At 35.8% G+C, this 21,065-nt stretch overlaps 1 protein-coding gene across 1 annotated transcript; it reads left to right on the forward strand.

The window, feature by feature from the left end:
• Positions 1-11,897: 11,897 nt before the first annotated feature.
• LOC129928336 (uncharacterized) lies at positions 11,898-17,106 on the forward strand. Its single transcript, XM_056042330.1, has 6 exons — positions 11,898-11,996; positions 12,807-12,955; positions 14,041-14,168; positions 15,577-15,718; positions 15,890-16,005; positions 16,138-17,106. Exons 1-6 carry the CDS (start codon positions 11,930-11,932, stop codon positions 16,199-16,201), a joined length of 666 nt encoding a protein of 221 aa, XP_055898305.1. The 5' UTR covers positions 11,898-11,929; the 3' UTR covers positions 16,202-17,106.
• Positions 17,107-21,065: the final 3,959 nt, after the last annotated feature.

Genomic DNA, 21,065 nt, shown 5'->3' on the forward strand with positions numbered 1-21,065 from the left:
AATATTTTTTTCTAAAAGTATTACCGTATTTTCGCGCATATAATTCGCGGGTTAAAGACGATTTTACAAACGAATGGTAGCAATGCGGGGTAGACCAAAATGCGAGATTTACAAAATGTATTTTACTCACAAACCTAGCATAAAGGAAACTATAGACAAACGGTGAGTATTTATACCTTCTATGGTTGAGTTATAAACCTCAAGAAAACTAATAGTACCGACGGCTGAGAATCTTTAATATACCAGTAATCAATTATGACAAGTAATTAAGCAGCTAAATTAAAGCTAATGCCCAGCTTTGATCTTACTATCTACGGTATTGCCGATACCGGTAATGTCTAAACGTATTGACTGCAATGCATGCAATACATCCACAATCGATCGCCAGGCTCCCTTATGTCACTATCCTCGCTATAATATGCGGAGTCATCTGTTAACCCTTAGGCAGCTTGCCAAATCTTCGACGCTACTGATCCCATTTTGTATCTGGTGTGTACCGTTCCTTTTGGCTAGTTTGGACACATTTGCTGCATGGACAGGGGAGACTACTATTCGCTATCTCTTTAAGTATTTAAGATAGAAAGTGTCTATGATTTGCTTAAAAAACTATAGGAAGTTTGGAGGTGCGGTAAAGCGCCTGGCTTCTAACTGGGAGTCCTGGGTTCAAATCGTGGTGAAGATTGGGATTTTTAATTTCGAGATCTTTGGGCGCCTCTGAGTCCACTCAGCTCTAATGGGTACCTGACATTAATTTGGGAAAATGTAAAGGCGGTTGGTCGTTGTGCTTCTTTTTACTACAGTGCTATAATTCCATTGTTACCTCGATATTTGGGCTAAGAACTTTCTACTATATACACAAGGCTCGTGTTCGAGACCAAAAATTCATGAGGAATGCAGTATTTCAGGTGGAAAACCCAGCTGCCACATTTAGCGCAGACGTAACTATTGTTCACCTCCTCAACGCCGACCACCTTTGTAAGTGCTGCGGGACAAGGAAAGAGAGAGAGATTATTGGTCCATGTGCGGCATTAGGGCTGTCCTTGTACGGGGACAAAGTGACCTTAAAACTTACTTCCCGCTTCCTCTTCCGTGCTAAAAGGAAGCAATTCTCAGCATGGTTCGCTACCAATGGCGTTTCTGATTCGGGTGATCTTTGGGGCTGAGTAGATTTTATTTGGTAACTCCTGGAACATGAATTCAGCTAATGGTTAAACCAAAAAAGAGGCGTACGCACATTCGTTAAGCGCCATTTAGTTTCAGTGCAAGTAAATAGGGCGCATATCATCGGCATAGAAAATCTCTGTTATGGCCATTTGCTTTGTTTTTGTATCTTACACGAGACGTCGAACATTGAAAACATTTTCGTATGAGTGAAACCTGAGGTAGACGCCTGTTAGCCTCTAGGGGAGACACCTCTCATTTTAAATATTTCATCCGGAAGGCCACCAGAGCGTGACCAGAGCCAGATGCTTTTCTCAGAAAATTATGAGGGAGAAACTTGATTGAATCACCGACCCTTGAGGAAGTTGAAATTGCAATTCACTAACTTTCTCAACATAACAGGTTTTCTATATTGCTGTCCTGACAGAACTATGTTGTGTACATAGAGAAGTACGTAGACGATGTGCTGGCCATACAACAGATCTTTCACCTGACTGAAGTAGGTCACATTATACAAGTACAACAATACAATCTGACCAAGCCCGAGGACTTTGTGTATGTACAAGAATCTTGAATTCATTAAAACTAATATTTCCTTTTGTACACATTTTCTTATAAAGTTTCGAGTTAAAAAGAGTTAAAAAGAAAACTGTAAAATAACTGTAAATAAACAATAAATTAATTAACGTCAACGCCTATTTCGTTAAACGATCTTACATAAACTTCAATACCTATGTTTTATTCAACATTGATTAATATCAACAAATATAAATGAATGAACTTATATGCATTGACCTCTATACAAATCTTGTCGAGTTACTTAGTAGTTCAATGATACGTTCTAGGCCTGGAACATTCGACATGTCCAAACTAGAGACACTTACGGCAGATGACCTGAGGAAGAGTAACGACTGCAAAGGTTTCATTCGAAGAATTGATGAGACAGTGTTCATTATGCAAGTGCCTGATTGTTCAGCTTATGGAGAGGTTAGTCAGGATGTAGATCCAGATTTAGTAATAGATGTGGGGAAAAAAGGAAGGGGTGGAGAGAAACAAAGATACGAACGAATAAACAAACAAAGAAGTAAAGAGAGAGAGAGCCACACAAAAAATAAACAAACAAACAAAAATAACAGAAAAGATAGAAAGAGAATAAGAGAAGAGAAGCCAAATGAGAGAGAGAGAGAATGGGAAGGTTCCAGAAAGAAATAGTTTGTAAGATTCAGATGACGAAATAATAAGAGAAAGAATTTTAGGAAAAAAATCGCATTGTACATTATGGAGAGAGAGAGAGAGAGAGAGAGAAAGAAAGAAGTGAGAGAGATAGAGGAGATATAGAAAAGAGTTAGAAAAGAGGAATGGGGGAGTGAGAGAGGAGAAATGAGTTGGACAGTTAGAAAGAGAATCATACAAAATACTGGCATGTCTTCGAGTCTAAAGATTATGGAAAAACACAGTAATTGCTGTAACTTCACAGTCCTAGCTGTGTGATCTACATATTGTTCCACACATCCAACGCCGACACATGAATTGTGTGCCTGGCAGTCAACTTAAGCCCCTTTTCGTGATCGAGTATCTTTAAAAATGAGTCTCATTGTGAATTTAATTTGTGCTAGTAGACCAAACCATAGAACAATCTAATCCAATGGTAGCATTCTATATTCTGATACAGTTCCTACACTACATCACTGACAAAAACTGTCATATTACAACACAAGTGTATTTATTTTAACTATTAATAAATGCACTTAACAAATTTTAATAAATTGCACCGAATTCTCTAATGTGGTATTTCTTTAAACAATTGAAATTTATGTTCACACAGACCTCAGCCAGATATAGCATTACATTCACCTGTAATTCGGTTGGTTTTATAATTACACCAAATACCTTCTTGGAAGATTCTAGTAGAATACCGTACAGAACGGTCAAAGACAAAAGGTGGGTATACAAGTAGTAAATAGTAGATTTCATAATTAAACAGAGAGAGAGAGAGAGAGACAGAGAGAGACAGAGAGAGAGAGAGAGAGAGACAGAGAGAGAGATGGATGCCTGGTCGTGCGGTTTGCTCGCTGGACTGTCGTTCGGATTTATCGATGGTCGAGGGTTTAAATCCTGCCCGCTCCCATTCCCCGTCGTCCTGCGGGAGGTTAGGACTAGGAAGTAAACTATCTTCAACTCTGAAGGAACATCCGAAACATGTAAAACATTTTACAAACATTTTACAACATAAAGAGAGAGACACACAGACAGAGAGAGAGAAAGAGACAGAGAGAGAGAGACTGAGAGAGAGATAGAGAGAGAAAGAGACAGAGAGAGAGAGAGAGAGAGTCTTTGTTTGTGTGAGAGATAGAACGAACAAAACTATAATATTATTCCTCAATCAAGGCTTAGCGAGGGATCTGGTTTCGCCTTTGGGGAATGACGGGATGGGGAATCGAATGTCCAGGCCTGGTTGTTGGATAAAAGCTTTTCTAACAATCAACAGGATAATGGCGCCCACGTAGGCGCTGATTCCCTACTGGACTTCACTGCAGGTGACGCCTTTGTATCTCAACAACTGAGAACAACTATATGTATTTCAAAAGCGATCAATTTACACCAAATTAACTAAATTGTAGATATAAAATCACGAGCATTCAATAGTGGCTATGCCCGTTGATTTATTTCAGGATATATATAGGCCTACTGTTTATTTTGATACCCAACTCTCATAAAAAAAAACACATTCAATAAAACGGTAGGAAACTCCCTTCCCCCTTTTTTAAATTGCCTCCTTCGCATCTTTCCGCTCTCCCTCATAGTATTTTGTCTGGAACCTTTTACAAAGCTTATATGAACTCAAACTGTCTGGTAAAAAGTGTGTAGGCCTACACGTTATTTCTGATACACGCAGATCTCGGATCAAGTGGAAATTCTGCACAATTATTTCTTGTACCTGATAAAACAAGAATCAATTTAAAAAATAACCAGTTAGCTAGCTAACTATTGGTAATTAATTATTTTGTTTGGCATCAAACAAGGGAAAGAAATCGTACTTGACAGATGTGATGGTATAAGTGGAATTGTTATCAAAATACGAAAAAAAATCATTTTTGCTGTATTAATTGTAATCGTTCATTTGATCTCTTTAAAATGTAATGCAATGATAACAGATTTAGATTGATCTGTTTAGTGCTATTAGTATTCGGTTTTTTTTTTTACTCATCATCTAAAGGGATCCACCGATTGATCACCACACACTTTTCAGATTTTAAATCTACGTATAGCATATAAGATTAGTTTTAAACAGTTTATCTACATCCTTTAATCATAAGGAAAAGATTCTAAATATTAATGCTATTAGGATTGTTTTTTTTTTTTATTTAGACCGATTCTAAAAGGAAGCGGAAATGATGTAAGTCACATTAAGAATACGAAGGGAAAAAGAAAAAATGCTTTTAGAATACGAGTTTGTGTGATAGTTCTGTAATAATAATGCTTTATAGTTTGACTGCGGCCTTTTGGGGAAATACCGAAAATAAAATTCAAAGGTTTGATCCATGGTTTGATAGAAAGCTTGCGGTGTTTCGCAAATAGCATTAATTAGGTTGGGAATCTGTCAAAACCGGTTCTTTGTCTAGGAACCTGTGTACGAAATATCATGTTGATCTGTACGACATTATAAGAGATTTTCTTGTCAATCAATGAGTCAGTCAGTAGTATTTGGCTCTTACAAGATAAGATAAAAGACGTTCCTAATTTATCAGAAGATAGTCGTAATATAATTGTACTTCAGGAGCTAAAGACTTCATAGAAATACTCAGGGAATTCGAAAAAAACAACAAACAAACAATAATCTCAATTAGTTTTTAGCGGCCCCCGAAAGGGGAAAAGACGCTATTAGTTTTGTGCGAAATGTCTGTCCGTCTGTCCGTCCGTCCGTTTAGATCTCGTAAACTAGAAAAGATATTGAAAATCGGACATCACAATATTTTAGACCATTCAAAGTTCTGATGCAACGGCTACTTTTTTTTTCTGAAAGCGAAAAATCTAATTTTTAAAATCAATTATGCAAGCAGTTTTTTTAGGAGAAAAAGCTAATTAGTATGCATTACAAGTTAGACCTAATTTAAACACAGCTCTTAAAACCTGATATTAGTTGGGGAAGAGTAACGACGGTTGGTCGTTGTGCTGGCTACATGACACCCTCGTTAACCGTAGGCCACAAAAACAAATGAACTTTACATCATCTGCCCTATAGACCACAAGGTCTGAAAGGGGAACTAGTTAGGCCAGGTTCAGATCTAACTTTACATTCACTTTCACCTATCCTTTGATCTGCGGGACCGTTGGGGCACTACACAAGATCTGTTAACCTTCTTTCTCCGTTCTTATCTCTCATTTGTCTTTGATATAATTTCATTCGGATGTTCTTTCTGAAAATATTGAAGCCTGCCTGGGTGGACCACTTCGGGGGCCGATTTTGAGTTTGTGTTTCCACACAAACTGTCTTTTGTAACCTTGTTATTATTTGCTTTTGTTTATTTAGACAGTGTCCTGATCTACATGTTAAAAATAAAAGAGGAAATGTTTAGAATTAAAAATAGGTCTATGAATAGGACCTTTCAGTTGGAGCTAATAGGAAGTAGAATTATTTTTTTTCGCTTTTAAAAAAGGAAACACATATTTTGTAGTCGTAATAAAATATTAGTTCAGAAGCTAAAGACTTAAGACAGATATTCAGTGATCTTGAAAACAAAATCTCTATTTGGTTTTATTAATTGCGTTTGTTTATTTCGAATGTTGTTTAGATCTAAATTATTCAACTAAAAATAGGGGAAGCGGGAGAATTAAACTTAGGCCTTTAAGATAAAGCGAACAGGAAGTATATTTTTTTTTCCTATTAAAAAATTGAAGAGCTTTGTTGGCTTAAAAATGCGAATAAAAAATTTCTTTTTGTTAAATGTAAGTGCTCGCTTTCAATCCTGAAAATATCTGAGATTTTCTAGAATCAAGGTAAATAATAACAGGTTCAATTATTTATTTTTTTCGTTTAAAACAAATGGGGGAATTATTTATTGGTGAGTGGTGAGTGAGTATGTCAGGTACTTTGCGCTAGTAAAATAGATTTCTTCTTCCTCATACTAAACACATTTCTTTGTCATGAACTAATCGTCGGGGAAGAGAAAATATGTAATAATATTGGTACCTAGGCTATTAATAAATATTGACTCATTGCTAATTTAAAATTATGTACAGTTGTATTATATAAACAATATTCAACATGATTACTTTATATTTCAGTTATCCTGTTTCTTCTGCCATAGTTTCAGACCAAGATTTGACTGGGAGATTGTGTGGACAATAAACGATGTGGATATTGAAACAATAAATTCAACGTTTAAGAATATGCCTTTTAAAATTGTCCATCTTATTAAAATGAACGCTGTATTTTCTTGACTCTATTATATCCTTATTCATTCTAATGTCCAAACTTGTGAATATATAAATTATGTGTTGTATAACTTGACTTACTTAGACTTAGACTTAGGTCCTCCCGCGCCGTTCGGCGCATTGGGCGGCAAGCTGTCTTCATAAAGATCTGTCATTGGCAATGTCTAAAACCTCCTCCCACCTGGTGTCCACTGTTCTGAGGTCCTCCATGAAGGTGTGCCGCCAAGTAATACGAGGACGTCCCTGTTTGCAATTATTTCCTCGTATTGGCTTTCATGTTATCGCAACTCTTGGTGTGCGTAATTCATTTTGTCTTAGAACATGTCCCGCAAACCTCATGCGACGCTCTGTCACAATATCACTAAGTGTTCGACTCCCAGTTCTGCATAGGATTTCCTTGTTTGAGACCCGATCTGTGTAACTGACTCCCAAAATCCGTCGCATCCATTTTTGTTGAGCCACACTTAGTCTTTCTCAATTTTGACAGATGACTTCCACGTCTCACATGCATATGTAGCAGTTGGAATGACGATTGTGTTGAGAAGGTGTATTTTTGTCTCAAGTTCAATAGCTTGGCTAGTCCAAATAGGCTTCAGCCTTTGGAAAATGCTCCCTGCCTTTCCTATTCGGCAAGCTACAAAGTGGTAGGCATCTCCATCATTTGTTATGATGCTGCCAAGGTACGTGAACTTGTCCAGCTCTTCAAGCTTTTACTTGCCAAGTCTGACGGGGGCACCCTTTGCCTTATATCCCACTCGCATAATTTTAGTCTTATCTAAGTTTATGCGGAGGCCAATTTTGGGTGCCTCTCTGTCTAGGCTCTCCTCTATTTCTTGAATGTATTTATTTGTAGCCCCCGAGTAGTGCAACATCATCAGCAAAGTCTAAGTCCGTCAATCGGAGTTGTTCACGCCATGGTTCATTGCTCTTCTCATTATGTAGTCGATGGCTAGGAGGAAAAGGAAGGGAGATAAAATGCACCCCTGTCTCACATCTGTCTCACACCTGTCTCGATGGTAAAAAACTCTTCTGTTTTAATGCAGCAACTAGACTGACTGTAAAGGTGACGTATCGTATAACTTGACGTCTTTACAAATCAATTGATTAATTTGTGTTAATTAAGTAATTTAGTTTGCATGATTGAGGGAAATAGACCTTGTTTCTTAATGATTTAACTGTATGGAATTTAGCTCTTGAAAATTATGCCGATGTGACAAAAACTCAAACTCAAACTCCTTTAAATATACAATTCTCCCCCTTTAGATATGACTCTTTTAAAACGTATTTTATATTTTGCTAGTTTTTTTATGTTACCAAAAAGTTTGTTCATAATTTCTCTGGTCGTGAATTCAGCCAGACAAATGATATGATTCGTTTTAGATGTTGGAATGTGAACACAATGAGACTTAGGGAATTTCCGATGGCTTTTTAAATTTGAGCTATTAACATATTTAAAATCTGCGTCAAAAGTTGTAACAGTAAACATGTTACAATTTTTATTTAAATGCTTAAAAATATTTATAATTAATGAATTGTACGGTAAATTGCTGACATCTTAATAAAAAACGGTGTTCTTTGAGATTTTGTTTTTAGGTTAGGCATACGTCACTTTCCACAACAATAATGAAAGCGGGAATCTAGATCGAACCAATCGTATCGCGTCATTCTTACAGTGCCTGTAAGGCTTATTAACGGCCAAGTCCATTGCTATGTTAGTCACTGGTACAGTTATATAGATCTAAAAGCATTAGGATAACTAACTCCCATAGCTATTTTAGTCACTGGTACAGTTATATAGATCTAAAAGCATTAGGATAACTAACTCCCATAGCTATGTTAGTCAATGGTACAGCTATATAGATCTAAAAGCATTAGGATAACTAACTCCCATAGCTATGTTAGTCAATGGTACAGCTATATAGATCTAAAAGCATTAGGATAACTAACTCGAAAAATATTAACATTTTCATTTACACTCTGACATGGTTTCTTTTTTCTTTGCTTATTTGACATATATCTTACTGAATATAAATGTATACGTCTCTTTAACGAGATTGCAATCTTTATATGTTTTTCCATTATACAGTGAGTCAATAGATTAAATTATTAGGTTTGTGTGACGTCATATAGAAACCCGGTGAAAATCTGACCATTTTGGATGCGCAGAAAAATTGCGTCAGAGAAATATCAATTACTAAGTTATTATTGAAAATAATATAAAAAGAATAATATATTCATTTTCTATAAATCAAAACACATATAAAAAAAATTGTCCAAATCATTGGAGTTTCCCTTTAATACTCCACCTACATCTCCATAAAAACAAAACAACCTGTACACGAGTATGTGTAACATTCAGGCCGAGATACTTGTAATTAAACTAAAAACATGTGTGTAAATATAGAGATAAACATAAATGAAAATAGAGATAAACACATAGATAAATGTAAAGATAAACACACACGTAGGCATTGAAATAAACACACAGGTAGACAGAGCTAAACACACAGGTAGACAGAGCTAAACACACAGGTAGATAGAGGTAAACACACAGGTAGATATTGAGATAAACACACAGGTAGACAGAGCTAAACACACAGGTAGACAGAGCTAAACACACAGGTAGACATTGAGATAAACACACAGGTAGACATTGAGATAAACACACAGGTAGACATGGAGATTAAAATTTTTGAAAATAAAAAGCAGACAATCTGAAGGAAACATAGAATGTAAACATTCCAAAAAAAAAACAATTTACAGATAAACATACAAACGAAAATACCGGCAAACGTACACAAAAATATTGAGGTAAACATTCCAACAAACATACCAGTATACATACAGGTAAACATTCCAACAAACATACCAGTATACATACAGGTAAACATATGGTTAAACATACAGGCAAAGATTCAAATAGTCTTAGTATTTTGATATATCTCTTAACAAATGTGTTGGTGAAAACCATTTGAAAAATCGAAAAGCTTCCTAAATATTTTGTTTTACTTTCACGTAGCGCTTCCATGGTAACAGCTCATGTAAGTAAAAAATTAAAGTTCCCCTTTCAGAAATACGGTTGACAAGGGTGTCATGTGGCCAGCACAACGATCAACCGTATTTACTTTTCCTCAATTAATGTCAGGTACCCATTAAAGTTGGGTGGAATCAGAGGCGCCCAAGATCCCAAAAATAAAAATCACAGTCTTCACCAGAATTCGAACCCTGGATCCCGGTTCGGAAACCAAGCGCTTTACCGCTCAGCCACCGCGCCTCCCACCGTCTAATGAATCATTAATTAAGATATATGACTAGATTGACATATGAAATGCGTAGGACGTGATTATCTTCTTTTTTTTTTAAGGTAACGTCCGTAATATATAAGATGAGATTAGATAAGAATGGATTAAAGGGCATGAGCGGACTGATTGACTAACAACGAGGGACTTAAACCGCAGTCCACTAGTTCATCTCCCCTCTCCCCTAAATACACACTTAGAGAAAAAAAAATATCAATAACAGAGAATGTGGGGCATGGTAGCCGATCGGTAAAGCACTTGGCTTCCCAACTGAGGCGTCTTTAGTTCAAATCCTTATGACGACTGAGATTTTGAACATCAAGATTATGAAGAACATAGTTAAATGTTGTTGGACGTTGTACTGGCCATATAACACTCTCGTCAACCGTCGGCCATAGAAACAGATCCACGGATCGCAAGGTCGGAAAGGGGGCGCCTTTACCTCTTGTTAGAACAAAGATACATGGGCACAATTGATCCAAGTCTTGTAAGTTTGTTCAAATATTGGTAGTGACATTATTTTTTATGAACAATTTGATACACCCAAAAAATCTGGTTAGTTTCTAATTTTTGTTCCTGTCAATGATGAACATCTGCAATAATAAAAGAATGACGTCTGTTCCAGCGTTTTTATAAACTCATATTTTATTAGAAATATTTGAGATTTAGCAAATACTTGTACAAGGAAATAAGAAGGAATAATTGTAATTTGCATTAGGATGTATGTTACATTTGTACGATACCACTGACTGACTGATGTATTAAGAGATCTCTGAAACTGCCCAAAGAGGTTCACATGAAATTTCGTGCACTGGTTCCTTTTAGATGCTTGCTAAGACGTTTTTTTCCCCGGTATTTCCCCCCAAAAGCCACCGTCCATATATACAGTGTAATATGAGTGTAAATAGAAATAAAAAAAAAAAAAAAAATATTTATAAAAAAAAAAAAAAAAAAAAAAAATCAAGACTGTATTTGTAAAGCGTATTATCTTTCTTTTTTCTTAGGCGACTTATTTTAAGTTTGATTCACGTCATTTCCGCTTTCTTTTAAAAACAGTCTACAAAAAATGTATTTAAAAAAAAAGAGCGAACGACCTGAATTCGAACTTGTGGGCTAAAACCATAGACATAAATAAATATAGACTGGCCGAAGGAAGTAACTTCATGTAACTTGAAAACATGTAGATCTATATCTATTGTATTTGGATTTCCGAATTATGAAAAATTGCATGATCTTCATTCTTAGAGATTAAAAAAAAAACACTAGTGAAAATAATGTAATACTTATAAAGGTTATGGCTGAAATAGATATGAATACTTAACTTTTATACTGCTCATAAATGCTGTATAATAAAGTACACAAAATTGCAAGTCACAAATTTTCGTTTCATAAGACTCTTTAATCGGCCAGTCTATATTTATTTATGTCTATGGCTAAAACCTTCTCAGGCATCTGAAGCCAACGCGATAAACATTGTGCTAGGTATCTATTGTTTCTGTTTTATGCTTGTGTTAACAACGACCTATAAAGGGGACTAATTCAACTTATACCACCATTTCAATTAAATACAATATCTCATCCTTGTTTGAGCCACCAAACAAAATAATTTATTACCAATAGTTAATTAACTGGTTGTTTATTTTTTATATTGATTCTTGTGTTGTCATTTAAAAGAAATACTTGTGCAAAATTTCAGCTTGATTTGAGATTGGGTGTCGGAGAAATAACGTGTACAAACTTTTAACCAGACAGACAGGCAGACAGACAGAGTGAGTAATAAAAGCTTTGTAAAAATGCTTGCTATGTATGGATCCACCCCTATCAATAAGAAGATTGAACAACACACAGTACACTATTGATAGTATTGTAAGTTTGATTAGAAAAAAAAGTTACTAAAAGACTTATTAGGCCTATATAAGGGTGATTATGAATTTGAATGGGATCATACTCATCGAAGGCTTTATATAAGGCTGATAGCTAACTTTTAATACCATTTTCTTACTGAACGATAGAACAACGCAACAGATAATAAAATGGAGGTTTTGGCTAGTGTGTTCTTGCTTGTAGTGTTTCTGCAGTCCTGCTCTACTCAGTATCCTGGTGGGTATATCCTATATAGTTTAAACAATCACTAATTAGTAATTAAACTCCATTAAATAAAAAGGTAAAATTAATGAAGTAAATTATTTTTCATTATGGACTTTTTCAAAAATTACAAAATTAAGAGTTTAAGACAAAGAAAACAAGAAAGTCCAGGACGATGGTACAAGTGAAAATGAAGACTAGATACATTAACTAGCTTAGTGTATATTGGCTCCTTGAAATTGATAATCTTATATATATATATATAAGCCCTCAGTCACTCATCAGTAATTGTCTCACTAGCCGTGGACGAAAAAATACGAACATTTAACTTGTTATCACTTACTTTTGTTCTAGGACAACTAACAATTTAAATTATATATTTTTGCTTACCAAGTGATTCGTTAAAACAGATACTTCATGGCTTTTAGTTGCATATTTAGTCCACGAACAAAACAAGGTACAATTCTAGACTTTATTACTCAATGATTTTTGTTTATTAAAAAATACTTGTCTCTTTTTTTCTTGTAAAAACTTTTATTTTTTTTATCGCACACTATTTTTTCTCTTCTTTAAGTCACTTCATTTTTCCAGACGTTTTTTCATAACCATCAAGCTTCTCTATAGAACGTCCAATAATTTAATGGAATATGCAACCTTTTTGATAAAACATCCTGGCATAAAACCTCTTTATGAGACATCCATACAATTTTGTGTTTTCTTAATTTTCTTTACAACTTTCCTATTGGAAATTTGGCGTCATTCGCTATTGTGATTACATTTGAAATGGCAAGCACATTCTGTATGTATTTAATAATCTGATTTCAGGTGCAGATATTCCAGTGTATCTCTCGCTGATCAGCGGTCACTATAGTAACGAGCAAGACCTGATTCGTCTTGAAGACAATGAAATCAAGACAAAACAGAGCCTTGTCAATGTCTACTTAAGGGTCCTCCAGATACCAGCTCTTGATTGGGTATTATTATCACTTAGAGTTTCTTCGTGATAGTATTATATGTTCACAATATTCTCTTGATTTATTTGAGATATGGAGGACAACCCATATTTATAATCATACATTTTAAATTAATGAGTCCTTTCCCTTGTAATGGTTAATTTCGGAAGGAAAAAAAATGAAAGTGGTTTTGTGCTGTTTGTTTGTTCATCTTTACCTAAAGATCCATAACTACTGAAAGCCCTATTAAAAATTCGAGTGACCATCACCTAGATCAGTGGTTCCAAAACTTTGTTGTCTCGTAGACCCTCTTACACGATTTTCAGTTTTCTGTAGATCCCCTGGGCCCCTGCTTAGCTGCTTATAGATTATTAAATAATCCTCAACTTCAAATGTGTTTATTTTTCACTGATTTAAGTCATATAGATTTTCTACATATTTATTAATGCATTTCAAATTTAAATGAAACAAAAAAAACTATTACATGAATTGACCAAACAAAACAAAGTGGGTCCTTTGATAATAAAACTTCAATGCTGGGTTACAGTTTAGTCATTCGGTCGTCTCGATGGACCTGGGCTCATACCCTGCCTTCTGCAATCCCCCGTTGTCCTGCCAGAGGTTTGGAACATCCGAAACATGTCAAACAGTTTACAAACAAAGAAGATGTGAAAAAAATGTAATGCCTTGAAATAATAGAGTAAAATACTTAATTAATTAAGTTGTTATTTTGTTTGATATTAAAAAGGGAAATTAATCTTTCAGTGATAGAGGATATGGCTAAATATGTTGTTTTTTTTTCACCTTAGATAATTATATATGTTATTTCTCCCACACCCATTCTTGAGTCAAGCTGAAACTTTACACAATTATTTAATGTACCTAACAAAACATGAATCAATCACACAATTGACCGTTAGTCAATTAGTTATTGGTAATTAATTTATTTCGATATTGATTAATGGAAAAAAATCTTATTGTATTGGCATATTAAGTATTTATTTATTGTGTTCACCCCTTTAAAGTTTGTTATAGACCCTCACTACCATTATACTTATAAAATGAATGTATTCGACACATAACGTTGGCTACTGCTGTCCTGACAGAACTATGTTGTGTACATAGAGAAGTACGTGGACGATGTGCTGGACCTGCAGCAAATTTTACATTACACTGAAGTGAACGATGTGATCCTTGCGGAGCAGTACAACTTTACACATCCCGAGGATTTCGTGTAGGTAGCACTTCGTTCGTGTTGATGAAGTGAAGGATTTTTCTTTTGGTCTACACTTATTGAAGTGTAACTAGAGTTTCGTAAATAAAACACATAATGTATAATGCAAACATCAATACAATATAATTAATACCAGAAAAAAAGTGTGTAAAAAATATGTCACTACAAAGTTATGACTGGCTGATGGGTAAAACGTTAGGTGTCCGAACCGAGAATCTCGGGTTCGAATCCCGATGAAGAATTGATTTTGAATTTCGGAAATTTTAGGGCGCCCTTGAGTCCACCCAACTCTAATGGGTACCTGACATTAGTTGGGGAAAAGTAAAGGTGGTTGGTCGGTTTGCTGGCCACATGACACCCATGTTAACCGTGGGTCACAGAAACAGATGATCTTTACATCCTCTGTCCTAAAGATCGCAAGATCTGAAAGGGCTACTTACTTACAAAATTAAGACAGGCGGTCTCTTCAAGACCAAGATAATAATTGATGCAGAGGTTCTAAACTAAAAAATGACAGATTTTAACAAAGAAATGAACTCGAAACCAAGCCTAATGTCTTACCAAGAGGCTAAGAAGACCTCCCCCTCCCTCAAAATATATCTGAATGTCTTAAGTAGAAACTACGGACTTTAACATGTTTACGATGAATTTCTTGCAGTAGTAAATGAGTCAAGTTCCCCTTTCAGACCTTGTGGTCTATAGAGCAGATGATGTCTTGTAGTACCTTCATTCAAATAATTCGGAAGTCTTGATAACATTACTTTGAGAGAATGTGCACTTAATATATATGTATATTATATATATATATATATATATATATATATATATATATATATATATATATATATATATATATATATATATATATATATATATATATATATATATATATACAATACCTAGTGCCCCTATACAGCCTGTGAGACGACCGCATACCAAAGGCAATCTCCTTTGGAGAGCTTAAAGGAGAACGACGTAACACAGTTGCCCCCCCCCCCCCAAGCACTAAAAGATCAACTCAGGCGAAAAAGCGCCTCACTGGCCTAGAAGAAAGTAGCTGTCAGCAGATGGCCTCTGAGAGAGAAAGTTGGAGAGCTCTCACAAAGGCCGCAGGACACACATTTGAGACCTAAAGGAAAGCCTCTATTGAAGACAAGCAGAAACCAAAAAGAAAACTTAAATAGACCGCCGATGGAGAACAGCTTTGTCTGCACAAGGTGAGGAAAAAATATGCAGGTCGCAACTGGGTTTGCGTAGTCATGTGAAACACTCATCCTTTAATCTTAGGAAACGAAGACATTGCCATTATTATTATTTGTACATTGTTGTTGTCATGACACCATTTTTGATTCCAGGATGTTCCTTGTTGTTATTATTGTTGTTATGTTGTTGTTGTTTTTTAACCAAGTCCTGGCAAGTTTGACATTTCTCAACTGGAGACACTTAAAGAGGAGGACCTGACCACGAGGAAAGGATGTGTTAGCATTTGCAGACGAATTGAGGAAGCTGTGTACATTATGCAGTGGCCAGATTGTTCAGCGTATGGAGAGGTCAGTTCCCATCTACTTAATCCATTGTCTAGGATTATAGTAAAATATGTGTACTTTTTCCAGATACACCCACCAATAGTACATTGTTTAATCCGAATGTTTCAAAATGTTCAAAAATTGTACACCATGTCACTTCTGTATTGTTGAATTGGCCTGCTTCTGTTTGTACAGATATCGTCCAGGTACAGCATTACCTTCACCTGTTCAGGATCAAGTTATATAGTTACACCTAACAATTTCATAGAAGGTCCTAGTAAATTGCCATATAAATTCAATAAAGTTAAAAGGTATGTTTGTATGTGATATAATATAACAACTTTACTTTATAATTTTGTTATCATCAAGTTATATCAAAGAAGCTGTGTGGTGTTAAACATTGTCTTTACAAACATTGTCACATGTTTTGTGTTATATTTCAGCTACCCAGTATCTCCTGAAATAATCCCTAACTACGAGGCTTTGCTGAAGAAGTTGTGTGGATAGTCCAGAAATAATGAATCTGGAAGTATAGCAAGCATTACTAAATACACGGATTTCTTTCCAGCAGTCGGTTTCCTTACCGTCTGTCTAAAGTGTCGTAATGGTGTTTGAGTGTGTGTGTATCTTTATCTTCGTCTTCTTTATAGTCAACTCGATTCATGCAGATTGAATAGACACATTCCATACGTTTTTGTTACGATTAGACTTTCAATCTACTATATATATATATTAGCAAAAATACCATTCATTAATCACGAGATCTCTTAAACTATGGTAGGTATCCGCATCAAATTTTGTTCACAGGTTCCCTGTACCAACTAGGTGCTCACTAAGAACGTTTTTTGACAGATTCTCATTCTGACGACATTCATTCGCGAAAAAACCGCAAGCTCAATCAAACCTTTGTATTTTATTTTCGGTATTTACCCAAAAAGCCGCTGTCTATTTAAAAACGTTTTTTTTTTAAAAGCCACAAATTTTGTATTTTTAAACTAATTTCCCCCCAAGTCTACTTAGTTTTAATATGTCGTACGTTACTTCCAGTTCCTTTTCGACGCGGGTCTATACAAGAAAACAAACAAGAACACAATTCTAATGGCATTAATCAGATTTATCTAAAGCAGGGGTGTGTTACATGTGAGAGTGTGTGTGTCTTTGTTTATTGTTTATTTTATTAGTTATGAGTATTAAACTGTTTTATCACGGGTTTCTCAAGGCGGTTAATAGGTATCCAGTGGTCAGTTGGAGAGCTGACCTTGTCTGAGTAGGGTGTTGATGGTTGTTTTTGGTTATAGTATTCTTTTTATATGTGTGTATTGAATATTCTGGTAATTCTATGGTGTTTGATGATACCCTTAAGATAATAATTATTATTGAATCTAGTCTAAGAGCTCTTGGATATTTAATTTGGACACAGTTAATATTTTTGGTATATTATGGTTTTATATTGTATGTGTAACCCAAGAATTGCTGTAAATAAATGTTATAAGTTTATACTCTATTGTTGAGTGTTGTTATACTAGTTGTTCCTATTAAAGAAATTTAGAATGGTCAACCTCTTCATATATATGCACTAACCATTATCAGAATCATACCCTTAGTACAATGTGGTGTCGCGTACACCCACACCGAGCCATTTGCTTACAGAAAGAAGTAACCCAAGTTCTTTACACTAAATACAAAAAATGGCATTAATAAGATATATCTAGAGCCTTTTTTCTTTTTTTCGATAGAGACAACCAGAGTACTTTGTAACACTTTAAAAATAAATTATCCTAATAACATTAAAAGATACATCTAGATTATTCTAGATCTATTGTTATTTCGCTACATTCAGAAGGGGATATCTAAACTAATACAATTAATAAAACCAAATTGGTATTTCTTTTAGAGAACAAAATACAAAAATAAATGTAGAAAGGGGAATGGGAATGTGACATTCAGTTGGGGCCTTCAGAAAATGTATTTTTTCCTCTAGGCCTGAAACTGCTGGTATGAAGAAATGCCTGCGGTGTCAAATTCCGTACATTGCTTGCATTAAGGTTAAAGGTTAAAAAAAAGTACAACTAACCAAGGAGGGGGGGGCATGATCGAAATATAATATAGATTAAATTGAGTAGCTGAAGAAAAGTCATAGAGTGTGCGAAGGAGTTACTTTTTTTTCCGGGAGGGGGGGGGGGATAATGTGCTACCGGAATTAACAGGCGCAAAATAAGAGTGTGTGTATGTGTCTGGGGCGCATTATGAAGCGGCTCTTTCCAAGTCAAGTCAAAAGTCTATGTCGAAGAAATTACGATGTGCAGGTAAACAAAATAAAAAAAAATAAGGGTTCCAGAGAGTGAAATAAAGAGTGGATAAGAGAGAGAGAGATTGAGCAAGTAATAGTACTTTGTAACAGAGTAAAAAAATATATTTCTAATAGCATTGAAAAGATAAATCTAGATCTATTGATTATCATTTCGCTACATTCAAAAGTGGTCAACTAAACGATTACAATTAATAAAAACAAATTGATATTTCTTATTATTTAGAGAACAAAAAACTACCAAGAGAAATGTAGAAACGGGAATGTGTAATAAGGACTAACTTTTTTTTTATTGGCGGGGTGAGGAGGGTGGCGGATAAGTAAAAATGCTACTAGAATTATCGGAACCAAAATATGAGAGCATGTATGTGTCTAGGGCGTATTATGAATAAATCAAGTCAAATGTCTATGTCGAAGAAATTACGTTTGCGGTGGTAAACAAAAAATAAAATGAGGGTTCTAGAGAGTGAAATAGAGAGAAAGCAAGAGAGAGCGGGCCATGAAATTTCATTGTAACAGTTACACAAATTCAAGGGCTGAACAAAGTAACCCGAAGAGGGTTAGTTTTGGTTCCTTATTGGTCTCTTTGTCTCCTCTAACAACTATTCCCCAATAGACGTCCATGTAAGGCTGAGTAGAGTTGGGCGTGAGAAGCACACATTTGGACATAAATCAATCTTTAAAAAAAACACAACCCTTTCAAGGGAAATAACTTCAGTTGTGATCGGTTCGAATTGAAAATAATTGGAGTTATCTCTATATCAGATCTAAAAATATACAAAATTAGTGTAGGCAATGCTAATGTAAGGTTTGGAATTAGATTTAGGGGTGGCATATTTTCCATTACATTCTATCTGACCACAAGACTCTGTCATACTGATATAAATATAAAAAAAAATAAATAAAACAGCATTCGTGTTGTCTGCTATCTCCTCTTTAATTTCATGTACTCAACCTCCATTGGCTGCACCATTTCAACCAAAGAAATGTAAATAAAGTGGTTAACATCGAATGTTTCCATTTCTCTTCCCAGGTACATGTACGATGTAGTTGACTTCACTTTCCTTGCTCACTACCTCGTATGGCCCATCATACCTTTTCTGAAGGGCATCACCTTCCCTTGCCGTTTCCATTAACACTTTGTCACCTATTTTAAACTGTCTTTGTTTGGACCTCTTGTCATAAATAGATTTAGATTTATTTTGGCTTTTTCTAAGATTGCTATAAGCAAAGTCATTAATTCTAAACAGTTTGTCCCTTAGATTTCTAACATATACCCTCAAGTCTTTCGTTTCCTCCTGAGTTGGTATCCAGTTTTCTTTGATTATATTCAATGGGCTTCGTACTGTGTGCCCAAACACAAGTTCAAATGGACTGAACCCTGTTGATTCTTGCTGGGCATCGCGTAGAGCAAACAGTAAGAAGTGAATGTTTTCATCCCAAGTGTTTGTCTCGGTCTCAGCGTGTTTTTAAGTGTTTGGTGAAAGCGTTCGATGGCACCCTGGCTTTCAGGTTGATATGCCGTTGAAACCGAGTGTTCAATTTCCTTCTGGCGAAGTGCCTGTTGGAAGGTATCTGACATAAAATTGGTGCCTTGATCACTCTGTATGACCTTTGGCAACCCGAACGTTGTGATTAATTTTGATAATGCTGTCACAATGGCTGTTGCCTTGATGTTTCTCAATGGCACTGCCTCTGGATAGCGCGTAGTCTTGCACATTATGGTAAGAAGGTACTGGTTTCCTCGTTTTGACCTTGGCAACGGGCCAACACAGTCCATAAGGATGATGTGTAAAGGGTTCTGTTGGTGTTTGATTCTCTTAAAGAGACGCTTTTGGAGGCGATTGATTGGGCTTTCTTGTGATTCGGCAGGCATGAAATGATCTGCAGTACTCAGCTATTTCTCTGTTGATGCCTGGACAGTAGAAATGTTTGTATATGCGTCGTCGTGTTTAGTCAATCCCTAAGTGTCCCGACATAGGGAGGTCATGCCCAAGCCTTAATATTTCAGACCGGAACACATTAGGTATGACAATTTTAAGGGACTGTTCGTCAGTGCTGCCATAATGTGATGATTTTTTCTGTCCATTTTCTGACAAGAATGTCATTATGCATGGCATATTGTTGGCCTATTTTTGTATCACCACCTTGTAGCTTGTGGATGATGTTGGCTATTTCCATGTCATTCATCTGGCTATCACGAAGGTCAGCTATTGATCGTATGCCGTTTTGAAATGGATTACAGAAAAAGTCAACTGAAAGTTTGGGTTTATCATCTATCTGGTCCGTCATTTTCTTATCATTTCTTCGTTCTCGGATTAGTTTTTGTTGCCTGGTTTCTACTTGGTGTATCGTTTCTTGTACTATATTTGTATTTTCATGACATCGGTTTAGTTGTTCCATATCTTCTATTTGTCTTGGCCACCAGCTATAAATTTCTTTCCATTTGGTGATTTGAGACTCTGTTGGAAAACCAATGTTAGGGACATCTCCTATCAGCAGTTCAAATGGTCCTTCATCCACCACTATTACTTCCACCATTTCGTTGAAGTATGGGGAGTTGATATGCACTTTGGCCGTCGGATACTCCTTAATGTGGCCACCAAAACCTTGAACTCTGCAACGTTTCTGACAATATTGATTAGGTTTCACCAACTTTGCCAACACCACACATTTTGTGGCCCCAGTATCTCTTAGGGCTGCCTGGATGTAATGCCCGTTTACGATTGCAGGGCTGACATATGGTGACAGGTTGTTATCTAGCCCGCCTACATAAGCCACTATTTCCTTTTTCTTGTAAATTCTTCTCCCTGCGTCTCTACATTTCTTTGCCACTTGTCCGAATCTACCACATGTATAGCATCTTGCGTTCTGTCTTTGATCTGTTGTAGTAGATTCTGTAAATTTGGAGTCCGTTGTGGCAAAAAATGCACTTGCTTGATCCTCTGGAACTTTTTGGAACTTTTTGTAAACTTTCGCCTGGATGTGCAGCCACTTATCTTTGGCATAGATTCAAGACTTCGTCCACATGTCTGGGCTTTTTTTCTTGAAGGAATGCAAAGA

Source organism: Biomphalaria glabrata, chromosome 9 (genome assembly GCF_947242115.1).
Source record: "Biomphalaria glabrata chromosome 9, xgBioGlab47.1, whole genome shotgun sequence".
In the NCBI taxonomy this organism is placed as follows: Eukaryota; Metazoa; Mollusca; class Gastropoda; family Planorbidae; genus Biomphalaria; species Biomphalaria glabrata.

What these genes read in the sequence shown, in the direction of transcription:
- LOC129928336 (XM_056042330.1), top strand. Translation starts at nt 11,930, where the DNA reads ATGGAGGTTTTGGCTAGTGTGTTCTTGCTTGTAGTGTTTCTGCAGTCC. An exon ending in CTGCTCTACTCAGTATCCTG is followed by an intron (nt 11,997 to 12,806) that starts GTGGGTATATCC and finishes ATCTGATTTCAG; the next exon opens with GTGCAGATATTCCAGTGTAT. An exon ending in AAATTCAATAAAGTTAAAAG is followed by an intron (nt 16,006 to 16,137) that starts GTATGTTTGTAT and finishes GTTATATTTCAG; the next exon opens with CTACCCAGTATCTCCTGAAA.